Below are 14,968 nucleotides of genomic sequence, written 5' to 3'. Positions count from 1 at the left end.
TCCAAGCATCCACAGACAGACGAATGGACAAACACAGTGTGGTCCGTCCACAAAATGGAATATTATTTTGCCTTAAAAAGGAAGGGAGTGCTGACATGTGTTATTATGTGAATAAACCTTGGGGACATTACGCTAAGTAAAATAAGTCAGATACAAAAGGATAAATACTGCATGATTCCACTTACATAAGGTGCACAGAGTAGTCAAATTCACAGCCAAAGAAAGCAGCATGGCTTTTGCCAGGGGCAGGGGGAGCGGACACGGGGAGGGAGTGCTGAGTGGGGTCAGAGTCTCCCTTTGGGAAGACGACAAGGTTCTGCAGATGGACGGTGGCCACGGTCGGTCGCACTACAGTGTGAGTGTGCTTAATGAGGCTGCAGTATGCACCTAAAAACGGTTCCAATGACGAAGCTTAGGCATTTTTTACCATAACTTAAAACAAACATGCGCACAAATATGAGGTCTTGATATTATATTCCACTGTCAAAGGAGCTGAAAAAGTACTGCAAAAAAGCTAACAGTGTTTTTCAATCATTTCTAGGGCCACAAACTCCACTTTCACTGACCAAGCTAACACAGGTAGGAGGAATCGAAGCGGTGCCACGTTTGCACATCGCTGCCAGAAACGGGCCGTCCCCAACATGTACACAAGGTCTGCTCCAAAGCTCACCATGAGCCCGTTGTGCGAGCCATGTTTTTGTAGAGAAGTGAAATATTTCATGGCAGTTGGGACCCTACTGAGGCCCAGAGAAGCCTTGAGTCCCTCCTGCTGTGGCTGAATTGCAGTGTTAACAGCCCGGGCCAGGTCCCAGGGCAGGGCCTGTGCTGGGGGAGGTGAAGGAGGCAGGAGGGGACACACAGGCAGCACCACGGGGACCTGCCCTTACAGGACCAGGGCCGACTCGGACCCATGTTGTGATGGTTGGGGTCAGTGGGCCTCCTCTCCCCAAAATGCCTCAACACCAGAATTATCTAGTTTCCCTCCTGTCTATCATTCAAACACTAATTCTCTCTGGTTAAGTGTGGAAGACAATGTACTTTGTTTAAAATCCTTTGCATCATACATGACTGATCCCTTGACCTCTCCGAAGGTATTTGTATCTTCCAAAGTTTTAAGACAAATTTCAAGCAGTCATTTTTATCATGGTTAAAGAAGCGTCAGCCCACACTGGGTGGGGCAAAAGGAGGTTTACAGTTGTTCACGTGGAAAAATAATACCATAATTAATACATAATTGTACAAGAATAAACTGTTTCACATCCTCACGACTGCAAACCTGCTTTTGCCCCTCCCTGTATGTGGGAAGATACGCAGGGCCCGGGGGCACTGGCCCTGCCTGGGTGTCTGGGGCCTCAGGCCACCAGACCTCCCACTGTGCGCAGCTCATCTTCCCTCCACCCACAAGTTTTCTAAAGCTACAAAGGTTTGCAGGGAGGGGTTTGTTTTGTTGTTGGGTTTTTTCCCCACAACACTGTGGGCCATGGAGGGAGGGGACAGAGCTGTGCAGGAGGTGGGCAGGAGGGTTGGGGACTGTTGAGGTTGAGGTGTGGTTGACCATGATACCTTTAGGTATCCATTTCCAGCACCAACTCCAGTTTGGTGTAAACAGTCTCAGTGATGTGTGTCGTGGTCATGAAAGACAGAGAGAGGTCCCCTCGACAAGCAGTAACATCAGCTACTTTCAGTTTGGGAGCCTCTTCTTGCCCTGCTCACCCCATCACATGGAGGCCCTAATAAACCGTGACCCAAAGGCCTTGTTTGGCCACCACAAGGGTGAAAGTGGACAGGTCAAGATGAGGGCTACCTCTCGGTTCAGACATTAGCTCCCCAAGCATCATGTCTACATCCTAGGACCTGGGAAATTCTTCTGAGATCTTCCCCCACCCCCCATCCAACAGGCCCCTATAAGGACATTTTTAAATAAACTGTTATGTATGTTCGTGTTGGTATATGAATATACTTGCTGCCATTTTTAAATGCTCTAATATTAAAACAGATTCAGCATGTCTAGATTTTAAACTATAAAATTCCATGATGTAAAGACACTGTAATGTAATAAGAAGTTACTTAAGTCCTTTTAACATATCAAAACATTATTTTCAGTAAGAAACAAAGCAAAAACACTGAAGCAGTTCTCAGCGAACTGCCTGTTTAAGCAAAAAGCGTGGTGAAAGTAAAGAAGGGACACAGCTGCACCGAGACCTCTGTCCCATGTGAGAAGACAACGTGGTGAGAAAAGACTCCAGCACAGGCTGAGGTAGATGGGGACAGATTAAGACACACACATGCACATAAGCAAGCCAGTTCAGGGTGCAGGAGAGGTGCAGAGAGACAAAACAGATAAAACTGGTGAGGTAACTGGAGGAAAGAACAAGCCTGTGATATATGGCAAACTAGGTCACTCCACCACACAAGCTGGCTCCGAGGATGCTTCAGACCAAGTGCTTGGTTAATGCTAGCACCGTATTGAGCTAATCACTCTCCTTTGGGAAACAAATGTTGAATGGCTCAATGGGCCATCCAAATACGTGCAAATGGCCTCTGAGGAGCAGTGTTCCAGCACCACAGGGACTAATGAGAGAGAAACTAGCATTTACTGAGGACACAGTCATGGACCATGTACTGCACTGTACTAAATAGTTCCCGTGCACCCTCACTGAATCCTCACTCCACCCTTAGATTAAGTGCTAGTCTTACCCTGTTCTACAGATGAGGACATGAAGCTGAGAATGGCAAAATGATTGGCCCAAAACCTTATAGTTAGGAGGAAGTGGACCCAGGATTTGCATCCATGCCCTGGTGACCTCAGAGTCTACACTCTTAGCTGCTCACTTCTGTGCTCTGGAGAATAACCAGCAACCATCCTTCCCTGGCTCCCTGATGACCTGTGACAGTTTCTCTCCTCCGCCTGGGGGGAGGTTAAATATGCACCATCCCACATGCTTGCAACAAGAGCTTCCACAATCAATTTCCAACAGATACTGACATGTTCTTCCAACAGTACTGGCCCTGAATATCCACAGGTAGTCAGCCTCAACCACAGCTGCTGAAGGCAGCTAAAGTTACTGTTTACTCAATCCCAACTATATCCTAGGCAACTCTAAACTTCACTGGATCCTTATAAGAACCCCACAAGGCAGCAACTTCCATTTCCCATCTTAATTGGGAAAGATCAAGGAGCCTCTCCAGATACATACAGCTATGAATGGCTGTGTTACAATTACCTTTCTATCACTTTTATTCATTGCCTTCTGATGCCTCCCTACCTGGCCTCAGCCAACATGCTGTCTTAAAGCCTTACCCTCAAGACTGGATTATCCAAGACACAGAATCCCTCTGGTTCTGAGTCCTGATGAAATAGTGGGAAAAACAACACAAGGCAGACAGTGGATCACTGGAGACATGGAACAAACTTGGTCTGCCATGGAACTTGGTCTGTGGCATTCATTTGAAGGTTACCATTGGTCTCATTGGAGCCTGAGTAATTCATACATTCATAATAAACATGTTTAAAAATGGAGATGGGTCTAATAGGACATGAGCCCAAGGAGAAAGTGATATCCCGCATCATAAAAAGTCAAAGGGGCATCCTATCAAGATACTCATGGCATATTTCACAAGAGTAGGACAAATATTCCAAAAATTTATGCACAACTATAAAAGATGCCAAATAGCCACAACAATCTTCAGAAAGAACAAAGTTGGAGGAATCATGCTACCTTATATCAAACTGTATCACAAGACCATAGTAATCAAAACAGCATGGTAGCCCTGGCCAGTGTGGTTCAGTTGATTGGAGTGTTGTCCTGTAAAGAGAAAGGTCATGGGTTCGATTCCAAGTCAGGGCACATGCCTAGGTTGCAGGTTCAGTCCCCAGTCAGGGCATGTACAAAGAGGCAACCAATCAATGTTTTTCTCCCTCTCTCCCTCCCTCCTTTCCCTTCTCTCTAAAATCAATACGCATGTCCTCAAATGAAAATTAAAAATTAAAAAAAAAGAACAGCATGGTATTGCCATAAAAACAGACATATCAGTGGAAGAGAATAGAGAGACCAGAAATAAACCCACGACTTCATGGTCAATAAATATTTGACAATAGAGACAAGAACATACAATGGGGTAAAGACAATCTATTCAACAAATGGTGTTGGGAAAATTGGACAGACACATGCAAGAAAATGAAACTAGACCATCTTCTTACACTACACACAAGAATAAACTCAAAATGGACTAAAGACTTAAAAATTAGACTGGAAACCATACAAATTGTAGAAGAAACCATAGGCAGTAAAATCTTGGGCACTTCTCATAGCAATATGTTTTCTGAAATATCTCCCCAGGCAAGAGAAACAAAAGAAAAAAAATAAACAAATGGGACTACATCAAACTAAAAAGGTTTTGCACAGAAAAGAAAAGCATCAACAAAATGAAAAGACAAACCACTGAATGTGACAACATATTTGCCAATGATATCTGATAAGGGGTTAATATCCAAAATTTATAAAGAACTTATAAAACTCAACGCCAAAAAAAAAACACAAACAATCCAATTAAAAACGGACAAAGGACCTGCATAGACACTTCTACAACAGGAACATACAGATGGCCAATAGACTATGAAAAGATTCTCAAGATCACTAATCATTAAAGAAATACAAATTAAAACTACAATGAGAGCCCTGACAGGGGTGGCTTGGTTGGAGCATCATCCCGTATGCCAAAAAGGTTGCAGGGTCAATCCCCAGTCAGGGCACATACCTAGGTTGCCAGTTGGATCTCCTGTTGGGGCACGTATGGGAAGCAACCAATCAATGTTTCTCTCACATCAATGTGCTTCTCTCTTTCTCTCCCTCCCCAACCTTTCTGTAAAATCAGTGAACATATCCTCAGGTGAGGATATAAAATAAAGAAAAAAATCCACAATGAGATATTACCTCACTCCTGTCAGAATGGCCATCATCACTAAATTAACAAACAAAAAGTGCTGGCGAGGATGTGGAGAAAAGGGATCTCTAGTGCATTGTTGGTGGGAAGGCAGACTGGTACAGCCACTGTGGAAAGCAGTATGGAGATACCTCAAAAAATTAAAAATGGAACTGCCTTACAACCCAATGATTCCACTTTTGGGAATTTATCCAAAGAAACCCAAAATACTAATTCAAAAGAATTAGTGAACCCCTATGTGCCCCTACGTTCATTGCAGCATTAATTATTGTACAGTAGCTAAGATTTGAAAGCAGCCCAAGTGCCCAATAATAGATAGAAAAGAAAAAGCTGTGGTACATTTACACAATAGAATACCACTCGGCCATAGAAAAGGGAAGGAAATCTTACCCTTTGCGACAGCATGGATGGACCTGAGAACATTATGCTAAGTGAAATAAGCCAGTCAGAGAATGACAAATACCATATGATTTCACTTATATGTGGAGTCTAATGAACAAAAGGAACTAATAAACAGAATAGAAACAGACTCACAGATATAGAGAAGAAACTGACAGCTGTCAGGGGAGAGGGGTAGTGGGGCTAGGTGAAAAGTGAAGGGATTAAGTGCATGCACACACACCCCTCATAGAGAACAGTGTGGTTGTTACCAGAGAGAAATGGGGTTGGAGGAGAGGTAGCAGAGAGTAAAGGGAGCATAAATGATGACAAAAAGGGACATGACGTGGGGTGGTGCACACACAATATGCAGATGATGTACTATAGAATTGTACCCCCTAAACCTATATAATTTTATTAAACCATGTAACCCCAATGAATTCAGTTTAAAAAAAAGAAAGTCCAAGGGGCATAACCAACATGAACTGACAGAGAAGATCAGGATGGCACCTCTCCCAGGGTTCACATGTCCCCCTGTTTACCCACACAAACACTGGATGGGCCATCGTGAGGCAGAAAAGAACCTTGGGTCAGCTGACAATGGCACCAGGCTTCATGCTGGCCACCCATCAACAGCTCCTTTCCCAACGACTGTGTCCCCCCAGCGGCCTGTGGGCTCCCTGCTGACCCCATGAAGTCTGGTAAGGATCGGAGGCTTGCGGTCCTGAGGTCTGCTGCTCTGAGTGCCAGCTGACCAGTGATGCGACAATCTCCTACTGGACCAATGCCTACACCCTCCCAGAGGAGAGAGGAGGAGAGAGATTGGAGGGGATTTCAGGAGATTTACCTGGGAGAAAAGAAAGATTAAAGGGATTTACAGAGACCCAGCCAAAGACAAACTCAACAAATTAACCCCTCAAGTCCTCCCCTGAGAGGACACTAATGTCCACTGGCCCAGCCTGATTATTGTCCATTCAGTTGACAAATTTGAGCCAGAAATTCCTACCTGAGACACAGTCTTCATGAGCCCCTCTGGGGACAAGCCTATCCAAAAATTCAACTTCCCAAACTCTACCCTACTCGTCAATAAGGGCACTAGAGTTTATCTCTTTTCAATCAAGAAAAACTTCGGTTTGTGTTCTCCAAGTAGAGTGTAATACATCCTATCAAAGAAAAGACCAGCTGGAGTTCTCATGCTTATTTTTCACCGAACTCTGGGCTGTAAATTCCTCAATCAAGTGAGAAGTTACAGGTTCTAGGCCCACCATCAAAGTGATCTAGATTGATAATTCCAGAGGCAAAATCCTGCATTTTCACAGAAAATGAAGCAGTTCTTCCAGCTGCTAAAATGTCCAGCCTATCTTGGCTTTCCCTCTGTGGCAGAAGAGGAGATACTTCAAAAGCCCTTTCCAGATGCAAGTTCTTAGAAGGAAGGAAATTCACCTTAAAATGTAGCAGTCCTTCACAAAGAGAGTCCAGAACTCTAAAGGAATGAGCTTACCCTCTGAGCTAGGGGTGTCCAACCTTTTGGCATCTCTGGGCCACACGTTAAATACATTGTGGCATGTAATCACAAAAAAAAAAAACCCTCGTAGTGTTTTAAGTAAATTTACAATTTTGTGTTGGACCACATTCATAGCCATCCTGGGCCACATGTGCAGGCCACAGGTTGGACACCCCTGCTCTAAACTGTCCTCAAGAGCTTCTCAGAACATGGACAGGTGCTCAGAAATTCTTGGAAAAACTGACCCAAGTCACCAACAATACCACTCTTTCGACGCAAAATCCGTGGAGAATCTCACGCCCCACATCCAACCACTCCAATGGATCCAGAATCCAACCACTTCCCATCACTTCTATCTCCATTCCCCAGTTGTAACCCACCATCTCTCCTCTGCAGCGTTGCAATGGCCCACCAGCTAGTCTCCCCTCTTCTGCCCTTCAGACAACGAGTTCCTCAACACAGCAACCACAGCCATGAGGGACACACCTAAGTCACGTCAAGTTACTGCTCAAAACCCTCCAAAGTTCCCAATTCTTTAGAACAAAGATAATCTTTATTATGGTCCATAAGGGCCTTAGTGAGCACCCACCGACCCCTGCCATGCCTCTCTCACCTCAGCTCCCTCCCGCTCTCCTCCCAGTCACTCAGTTCCAGCCACACCAGCCTCCAGGAACACCAGGCCTCAGAAACACAGGCACACTCCCCTCTCAGGCCCTCAGCCCTTGCTGTTCCCTCCAACTGGAATATTCTATCTTCGGCTATCCGCATGGCTCCTTCAGCTGCTTATTCAAATATCAGCTCCTCACCAAGGCCATCCCTGGTTATCCTTCCTCAAGGTATAATAACTCCATTCCAAAAAATCCCTTTCCCTGATTTATTTTTCTCCCTAAAATGTATAGTATATAACACACTCCATGTTTTAATTATTCATATTTTTTATTTTCAGACTCCCTCACCAGAATGTAAGCTCCAGGAGAGCAGGCATCTGTTTGTTTACTACTAAATACCCCCACGCGGTGCCTAGAATATAGCAGGTGTTCAATAGATACTTCTAAATGTGTAAGAGGCTGAACTGATATCATGCCATAAGGAGGAGGAGGAGGAAGAGAAGAAGAAGGAAAAGCAGAAGGAGAAGAAGGGGGAGGGGGAGGGGAGAAGGAAGAGGAGAGAAAAGAGAAGATAAAAAAGCAATGACGACTGAGAAATGCAAACTTCTAACAAATATTGCAGCTGGGATACTCTTGGGTAGAAATCTAGGGACTTTCCACCCATTTTCCTCTTGACAATATGGTTAAAATACTTCTCCCAAACTCTAAAATTCAGAGTAACCCCAAAGTAAATACTATTTTAAAAAATCAGGCAAACATACAAACCACCTCAAATAGCTTTTTATTCTCCCTCTCTCCCCCTACCTAGACCCCAAGAAAGAACAGCTGAGTCTATTTTCCATTTGGGCCTTCAAATAAATCAATCATCTGTGTGCTCAACAGGTGTATTGAATGAGCAATTTCAGAATAAGGAGTCAAAGTATTATACTAGTGGAAAAAGCTAGTGCTTGCCCCACAGAAACTTCTATTTATACCATTCCTAAAGCAGCACCCAGCAGGCTCTCACTTAATGAAAAGGAGAACATACTCTGTAACTGACATTAAGTGGGATAAGACTTCCCTTCCGAAGCTGTCTCACCTGGCCACTAGCTTGCACAGAAAACTCTCTCTCCAAACAGAATCAGCTGCACCTGGCCACGCATAGCAAGCTCCCGAAGAGCAGCAGCAAGTGCCTTCCTTGTACAGGTGAATCTTAAAATCTCAGGGTTGTCAGGGCACTTTAAAGCCATCTCATCTTCCCTGCCCCCATGATTTTAGGGATGAGGAGGCTTGGCAAATGGCCCATCAACCTACAGGCCACATGCCCCATTAGTGGCTGAGCCAGACCAGGAACCAAGGCTCGCATCCTCCACCACGCCTGCTTCAGCCCCCACAGACAGCAATTACTTCCACGTAAAATGTTCTGTCTATAAGAAAAGCATGTATTCAGACCCCGCAGAGATGAAGATCTGTTTTCTAGGACCTGCCAGTTCCTATACTCCGGGGGAAACGAGGTCTACTGGGAGAATCCTGTGTCATGCCAAGTCTGGAGGCCTTCTCTACTCAGATGCCGCTCGAGGCGTGGAAATTACAGAAGTGACCTGCATGGGCCTGGAGTACTTCCTGGACACCACACCAAGCCTTTCTTCCTATCAGTATACTTCCCCAAAACGCTTTTTTTGTTTTTGTTTGTTTGATTCAGAAGGTGTTAAAAGATACCCACAGTACAGGTGGCCTGAAGGGCCTCAGCAAATAGGCCAACAGAAATGTTTACCACTCCTAATTTGCTGTTACACAGTATTTATCTGCTTTCACAGTGTGCCAAGGATCTAACAACATGTCACTGATTAATAAATAGTAATTAAGTCTTACCACCTTATTAAGAGATAAGGATAGGTTCCAGGATTCCCTCTCAAAGGAAGCCACACTGCAGCCCACAGGTTAAGTATGAGGTTTGTCCTGAACCTGACTCAGAGATGTATCTGCTAACCCAGGCCCAAATCACAAAGACGGCTTTCCCCCTTGCTGTCCTTTGCTTCCTCTGCCTATTTTTCCTCCCTCTTGGGCCAGCCTTCACTCCCATTTGTCACCACCCTCCAGCAAGGCCCCTCTGACCACACGGACTAGACAGCTAGACCCTTAAGATTCAATAATAAGTGTTCTGCTCTGCAAGGAAAGGTACCTGGATCAGGCAGCCAATATCAAATGACGAAGCTTGGCAGAGTGCTCACCAGGCCTTTACGATGCTTTATTTGAAAAGCATTTCAACATTGCAAGCTGATGGTCTGGGTCCTGGCAGGGCTTTCCTGCCTTTGAATCTTAAAGGCATATGGTAAGGCTATACTTTCAGGGATTATTTCTGTAGTTTGTTAAAGGCACATGGGGAAGGTGTAAAAGTGACTGGGCCGGCAGAGTGCCTTGGAAATGAACCCCAGTTGTCAATCGTTGATGCCTCTGAGTCATGCCGGTTTCATTACTCCATATCCACACTGATGGCACTGGAAGTGACCTCTCTATTTAGACTCAGGACATGGCCCAGGGTGAAACAGGCATCCTGAACTTCAGACCACTTCCAGAAGGTCTGAGGAGACAGTGGTGATAACCCAAAAGCTTTGACATGTTACAGATTTAGGTAACAGGTTACCACACAATCATGTTTTCTTTACATTAATATTAAGATTAGCTTTCCAAAGACTAAAATTAAGTCACATTGTTATCAAACATTTGCCATTACATAATCCACAAAGTGGCTCAATCCCACACGGATCATCGTGACTTGTTCTGCTGAGATTCCAGTGTCAGTTCCACCACTTAATAACTAGCCCAGTTTGGCAGCTCACTTTCTCTTGCCTAGTTTTCCCATCTGCCAACTGGGGGTGATAGTAAATACTTGTAAGGTTCATATGAGAGTAAAATGAGTTAATACATGCAAGCACTTAGAATGACGCCTGCCACTTAGTATTCATTTAATAAAGTCACCCATAATTACTATTATCATTATGTCATTGAATAAAAACATTTTTATCATTTTTATTGTGAGTTTCATTCTTCTACAACTTCTGCCAGCACTACAAGACCTCAGTGGGAAGCTCCTTTTCAAAGAATTCTTTTAAGGCAGAAGGCAAATCTTTGGGACCCCAACAGAGACCCATACCCAAGTTCATGGGAAACGTGGCCCGAGTCCAAGAAGTTGTTCTGCAAGAGTGCTACAGTCTCTCCAGCTCCAGGAGACAAATCCCATCCTTCCCAGCAGTGGAAACCACCGCAGTCATTCCCAAGCAGCTCCTGCAATAGCAGAAGCCACTCAATGAAGCCACAGCTCACTGAGCCTCGGCAGCCTGCCACTGCAGAGGTGCAGCTTCAGGGCTTTTCTGGGGAGCAGCAGTCACTTAGGGGACACTGTATCAGTCTGCCTGGAGGCTACAGGCAGAGGGACCAGTGTGAGGGGCTCAGGTGGGGACACACCATGCAAAGGGATGCAGGGGACTCTCACATGAGGGGACTCTCCTTTCTCCAGTCCCCTGATCCACTGTCACATAATGGGTGTAGGGACCACGAGTACGGGCATGCTTTTAGTTTCTCAGTAACCTGAGATCTCAGAATCATGACCCCAAACCCAAATAAACCTCAACAGTAATTTTTAAAAGTTTTCTCCAAAATTGACTCCTTAACTGGCCATGCTGAGAGGCAGCCTCAGACCCTGCACGTGAACAGGCTGTCTTCCCCGTTTTCACTGCAATAAAAATGACCGTGTGGACCCACAGGTGCCCTCCCTGAAGCAAAAACGCACGAATGCTAGGAGACCCCATTCTCCACCTCAGCCAGTGTGCCTTCCCAGGAATCAGAAGCATGGCCGAGAAGGCCACCTGCACAACTTTGCTGTGGGGGACCCACTGCAGACATGGGGTGGGGGTGTGGGGAAAATGACCAAACGACTGCAGTGGACCTTGGGTGTGGGGCAGAAGACAAACTGGGTTTGGAAATAGGTTCTGGAAAAGCAAACAAAAAAAGACAAGTAAAAGGGGAAAAGGAAGGAAAGATGGAAGAGCAGATTAATTTATCCTACAAAACACCTCCTTCTTCTCTTTCCAGCCTAATCAACACCTCCCAGAACCCCTGCAAAATGTCCAGCTCCTATAGCATGTGCGTGTGAATATACACTGACAGATGCTGATCAGCAGCAGACATTGATCACATGAGGGGAGAAAACACTTGAACTTCAGATTCACCCAACAGTGCCTGATTTTCTTCCACTATGAGCCTCCCCAACTATCCTCCTGCCCTCAAAACAAAACAAAAACCAACTCCAGGGCAGAAAGGGAACAGCAGCTGATCAGAGCGGCACATGCTTGCTGCATTCATGCCATCGACTTCCGATTATTCCTTTCTTGAGACGCAGCCACCAGCATCGGACTAAATACAGCCCTGGGAGGAAACCGCCTGCACAGCGACACTCACAGACCTTCCCTCGGAGACGTGCACCCCGGAGTGAGCAGCTGAGCCTCTGTGAAACGGACACACGCTCAGGTGAGACGCTGCCCACATGTGACCCTGGACACTGCAAAATGCTTCCCTTCCACAAGCGCGTGGCCATCCAAAGTCTTGCCTACACCTAGTACGTACAGATGTCAATTCTCTAAGAATACATGATGGGAAGACAGAAATGGGAATGACTGAAGCCCGATTTTCTCATGACCACGTCTCTGGTTGACACGGTGCGCCCCTACACATGCACCGTGAGTAAACACGCACAGCCAGTAAACAGAAAATACACCCCACAGTCACAGTCACGCGTGGGTAGAAATAAGTCGAGAGGGTGGTGGTATCAGGGGAAGTGTTAAGTCGCCTGCCAGCAGGGACTGTCCTCCCAACGCCCAGAGCTCCCCGTCCCAGGACCCGTGCCCACCCGCGCCCGGGGCGCAGACCCACGCGTTGGGCGCTCGGGGTGCTCCGCAGAGCTGAGAACCACAATGAGAACGTGTCGACCAGCGGTTCCTGCGGCGGTGGCGGCGGCGTTGGTGACAGCGGAGCCGCCTAAGCACCAGTGGCCGCGGCCCCCTCCACCCTCTTTTCCCTGGTCCCCACTTACGTTCCGAGGGTCTCCTTGAACTCGAAAATTTTCTTGATGTCCTCCGCTTGCTTCTTCCAGGAGGAGCTGCTCTCGCAATTCTCCCGGGCCATGGCAGACGAGAGGCGGCGAGCACGGCGAGTGGCGAGGCGGCGCGGCCGGGCTCGTGGGGCCGGGGCGGACACGCTGAGGAGGGGGCGCCGGGCGGCGGGGGCGCAGGGGCGGCGGCGCGGGCGCAGGGTGTCCCCGAGGGCCGGGGCCGGCGGCGCGGGGATGCTCGGCGCTGGAGCCGGAGGAGACTAGCTGCAGCGGCAGAGCTTCCTCTTCTGCAGTTTCCTCTTTCACTCTCGCCGCCGCCGCGGTCCCTCCCTGGCTCGTATTTCTGCTCGCCTGTGACACAGACTTCCTGCCGCCGCCGCTCGCCCGGCTTCTTTGCCGCGGGTTGCCAGCCTCACTTTCTGCTACTTTCTTGCCTCCCTTCTCCGCCTCCCCGCCACCCGCCTGCTCCGTCCTCCTCCTCCTCCTCCTCCTGCGGGCTCTCCGCCTCTCCGTTTGCCCAGGCTACCCCCCCGCCGCGCGCACACACACGCGCGCACACACACACACACACACACACACGCCTCCCCGCCTCCCGCGCGCTGCCGCCTTCGGGGATGTCCTGAGCCCGGAGCGCCGAGGCACTGTCCTCAGCCGCGCCGCCACCCTCCTGGCCGCCGCGTGCGCCTCGGAGCGAGAGAGCGGACAAGTGTGGGACCCGAGCAGGTGCCGTGCGCCGGGGCGCGTGCGGGAGGAGCCCAGTCCCTGGGGTGCTTTATTAATTCTGCAAAGTCAAGTCTCAGGGGCGCGAGGGTTTTCCTCCCCAGCGGCGGACGGGGGCGCCTCTGCGTCGCGCTCCGGGGCAGCAGGGCCGAACCAGGAGGGAACCCCGGCGCGAGGCCGCCAGGATGCTAGACTCCCTCTCTGCGTCCCGAGCACTGGCGGATGCGATAGCCGCCCCACGGATCCAAAGCGGCGCCGACCCGGGGGGCCAGGGCCGGTTGTTATGGGGACCGAGGTGGCTGCCGGCTGCGAGCGGAGGTGGGCGTTGACTGGGCTCCGTGGCGCCGGCCGCCACTGCAGCTCTCAGAGCCCGTCAGACCCTCCCGGCTCGGCGACTGGAGCTAATTCGCATTGCACCAAAATCGGCTCCGGCGTCCTATTGTGGCCGGGGGAGGGGGCCCTGGTGGCGAAGACAAAGCGTGGGAGTCTCGGGACCGGGGACGCGCAGGACGTGCAGGGAGCTGCCTGATTTTCCCTTTGAGAGAAAAGCTCCCAGGATTATTTGGCTGCTGGGCGGCGGGTGGATTCGGTGTGGGCCCGGCGCTGGCTTCGTGGGCCTCTCGGACTGCCCTGGCTCTCGTTCCTGCTTGGTCCCTCCCGGTTTCTCCCTCTCTCCTCTGTAGCCTCGCAAACCCAGACTTAGTGGAAACGAATGTCCGCCCCCTCCTTAACCCCACCCGGCTTGGTGGGGTACCCAGGTGGCAGGACATGTAGCTGCAAACATCCTTTCTTACGGTCTAGGGAAACAAACCCAGAGTTCCCTCTGGCCTCCTCCTCAGAGGTGCACTTTGCCCACCTTCCTCCCTTGTCCACCTGTCAGAGGCCACCCACGTGTGGATCCCCTGGCCCCAACCTGCAGGGACTGCCTCCCGTTTCGGGAAATTATAGTTTTCCTTTTTACAAGACTGTCACTCCCTTAGGGCCCTAGGCTGGGTTGGGTAAACAGCCCTGGCTCTTCATTGTAGGCACCTGTCCCATTTTCCCAGTACTGTTCCAATTTCGCTGTAAAAGGGGGAGGGGGAAATCTACTTCCTGAAAAGGAAACTACATCCAGCACCTTCTGCCTCGTTCTGACAAGCTGCCTGCAGGCTAACTGCTCTCCGGGAAGCAGTCTGGGCCCGCAGCGGTCCCCCAACCCCTTCCCCGACCCCAGGGAGGTCAGAGGATAACCTGGCCACCCCATCCTCCCACACCTCCATGCTGGTTTGTCTTTCAGAGGCTGTTAGCTTAAGGCTCTTCAGGCTGAGGAAAGCAAATAGGGGATTACTTGACTGTTGGAAACTCAGACTGAACTGGCAAATCCAACTTCCCAGACGACACTGAGGAACCTCTCTCAAACTTAGGACACATCACCCAAATCCAAGGCTCACAGCACCTCCCTCGATAAGAAATAGATGTGAAGAACTACAATATCTTTCATTTGCATTGGGGGTTAGGTGTGAAGAGTAGGAACAAGGCATAACTGAGGTCCCAGGTGGCACCCGCCTATGCCCCCCCATAAGCATCTTGTATTTTTTCCTCCTTCCCTTCCCCCCACTTCTCTTCCTTCTTATTCAGTTCTTTCCTCTTTACTTCCCCTTTGCCTCTTTTGTTTCAAATATATGTTATTGATTATGCTTTTACAACTGTCCCAATATTTTTCCCTTTGCTCCCTCCACCCAGTACCCC

General features: G+C 48.6%; 1 protein-coding gene across 1 annotated transcript in view; it reads right to left on the bottom strand.

The window, feature by feature from the left end:
* Positions 1 to 13,014, bottom strand: part of CAMK1D (calcium/calmodulin dependent protein kinase ID) — a 399,721-nt gene extending 386,707 nt beyond the window's left edge. Inside the window, exon 1 of the mRNA XM_028506742.2 lies at positions 12,503 to 13,014. Within this exon, the coding sequence (XP_028362543.1) occupies positions 12,503 to 12,594 (92 nt within the window). The 5' untranslated portion in view covers positions 12,595 to 13,014. The remainder of the gene's footprint in view (positions 1 to 12,502) is intronic.
* Between the last annotated feature and the right edge of the window lie 1,954 nt (positions 13,015 to 14,968).

This window comes from Phyllostomus discolor, chromosome 1 (genome assembly GCF_004126475.2).
Source record: "Phyllostomus discolor isolate MPI-MPIP mPhyDis1 chromosome 1, mPhyDis1.pri.v3, whole genome shotgun sequence".
Lineage (NCBI taxonomy): Eukaryota > Metazoa > Chordata > Mammalia > Chiroptera > Phyllostomidae > Phyllostomus > Phyllostomus discolor.
The sequence above is the reverse complement of the archived record's forward strand: the minus strand, read 5'-3'. Positions and strand labels throughout refer to the sequence as shown.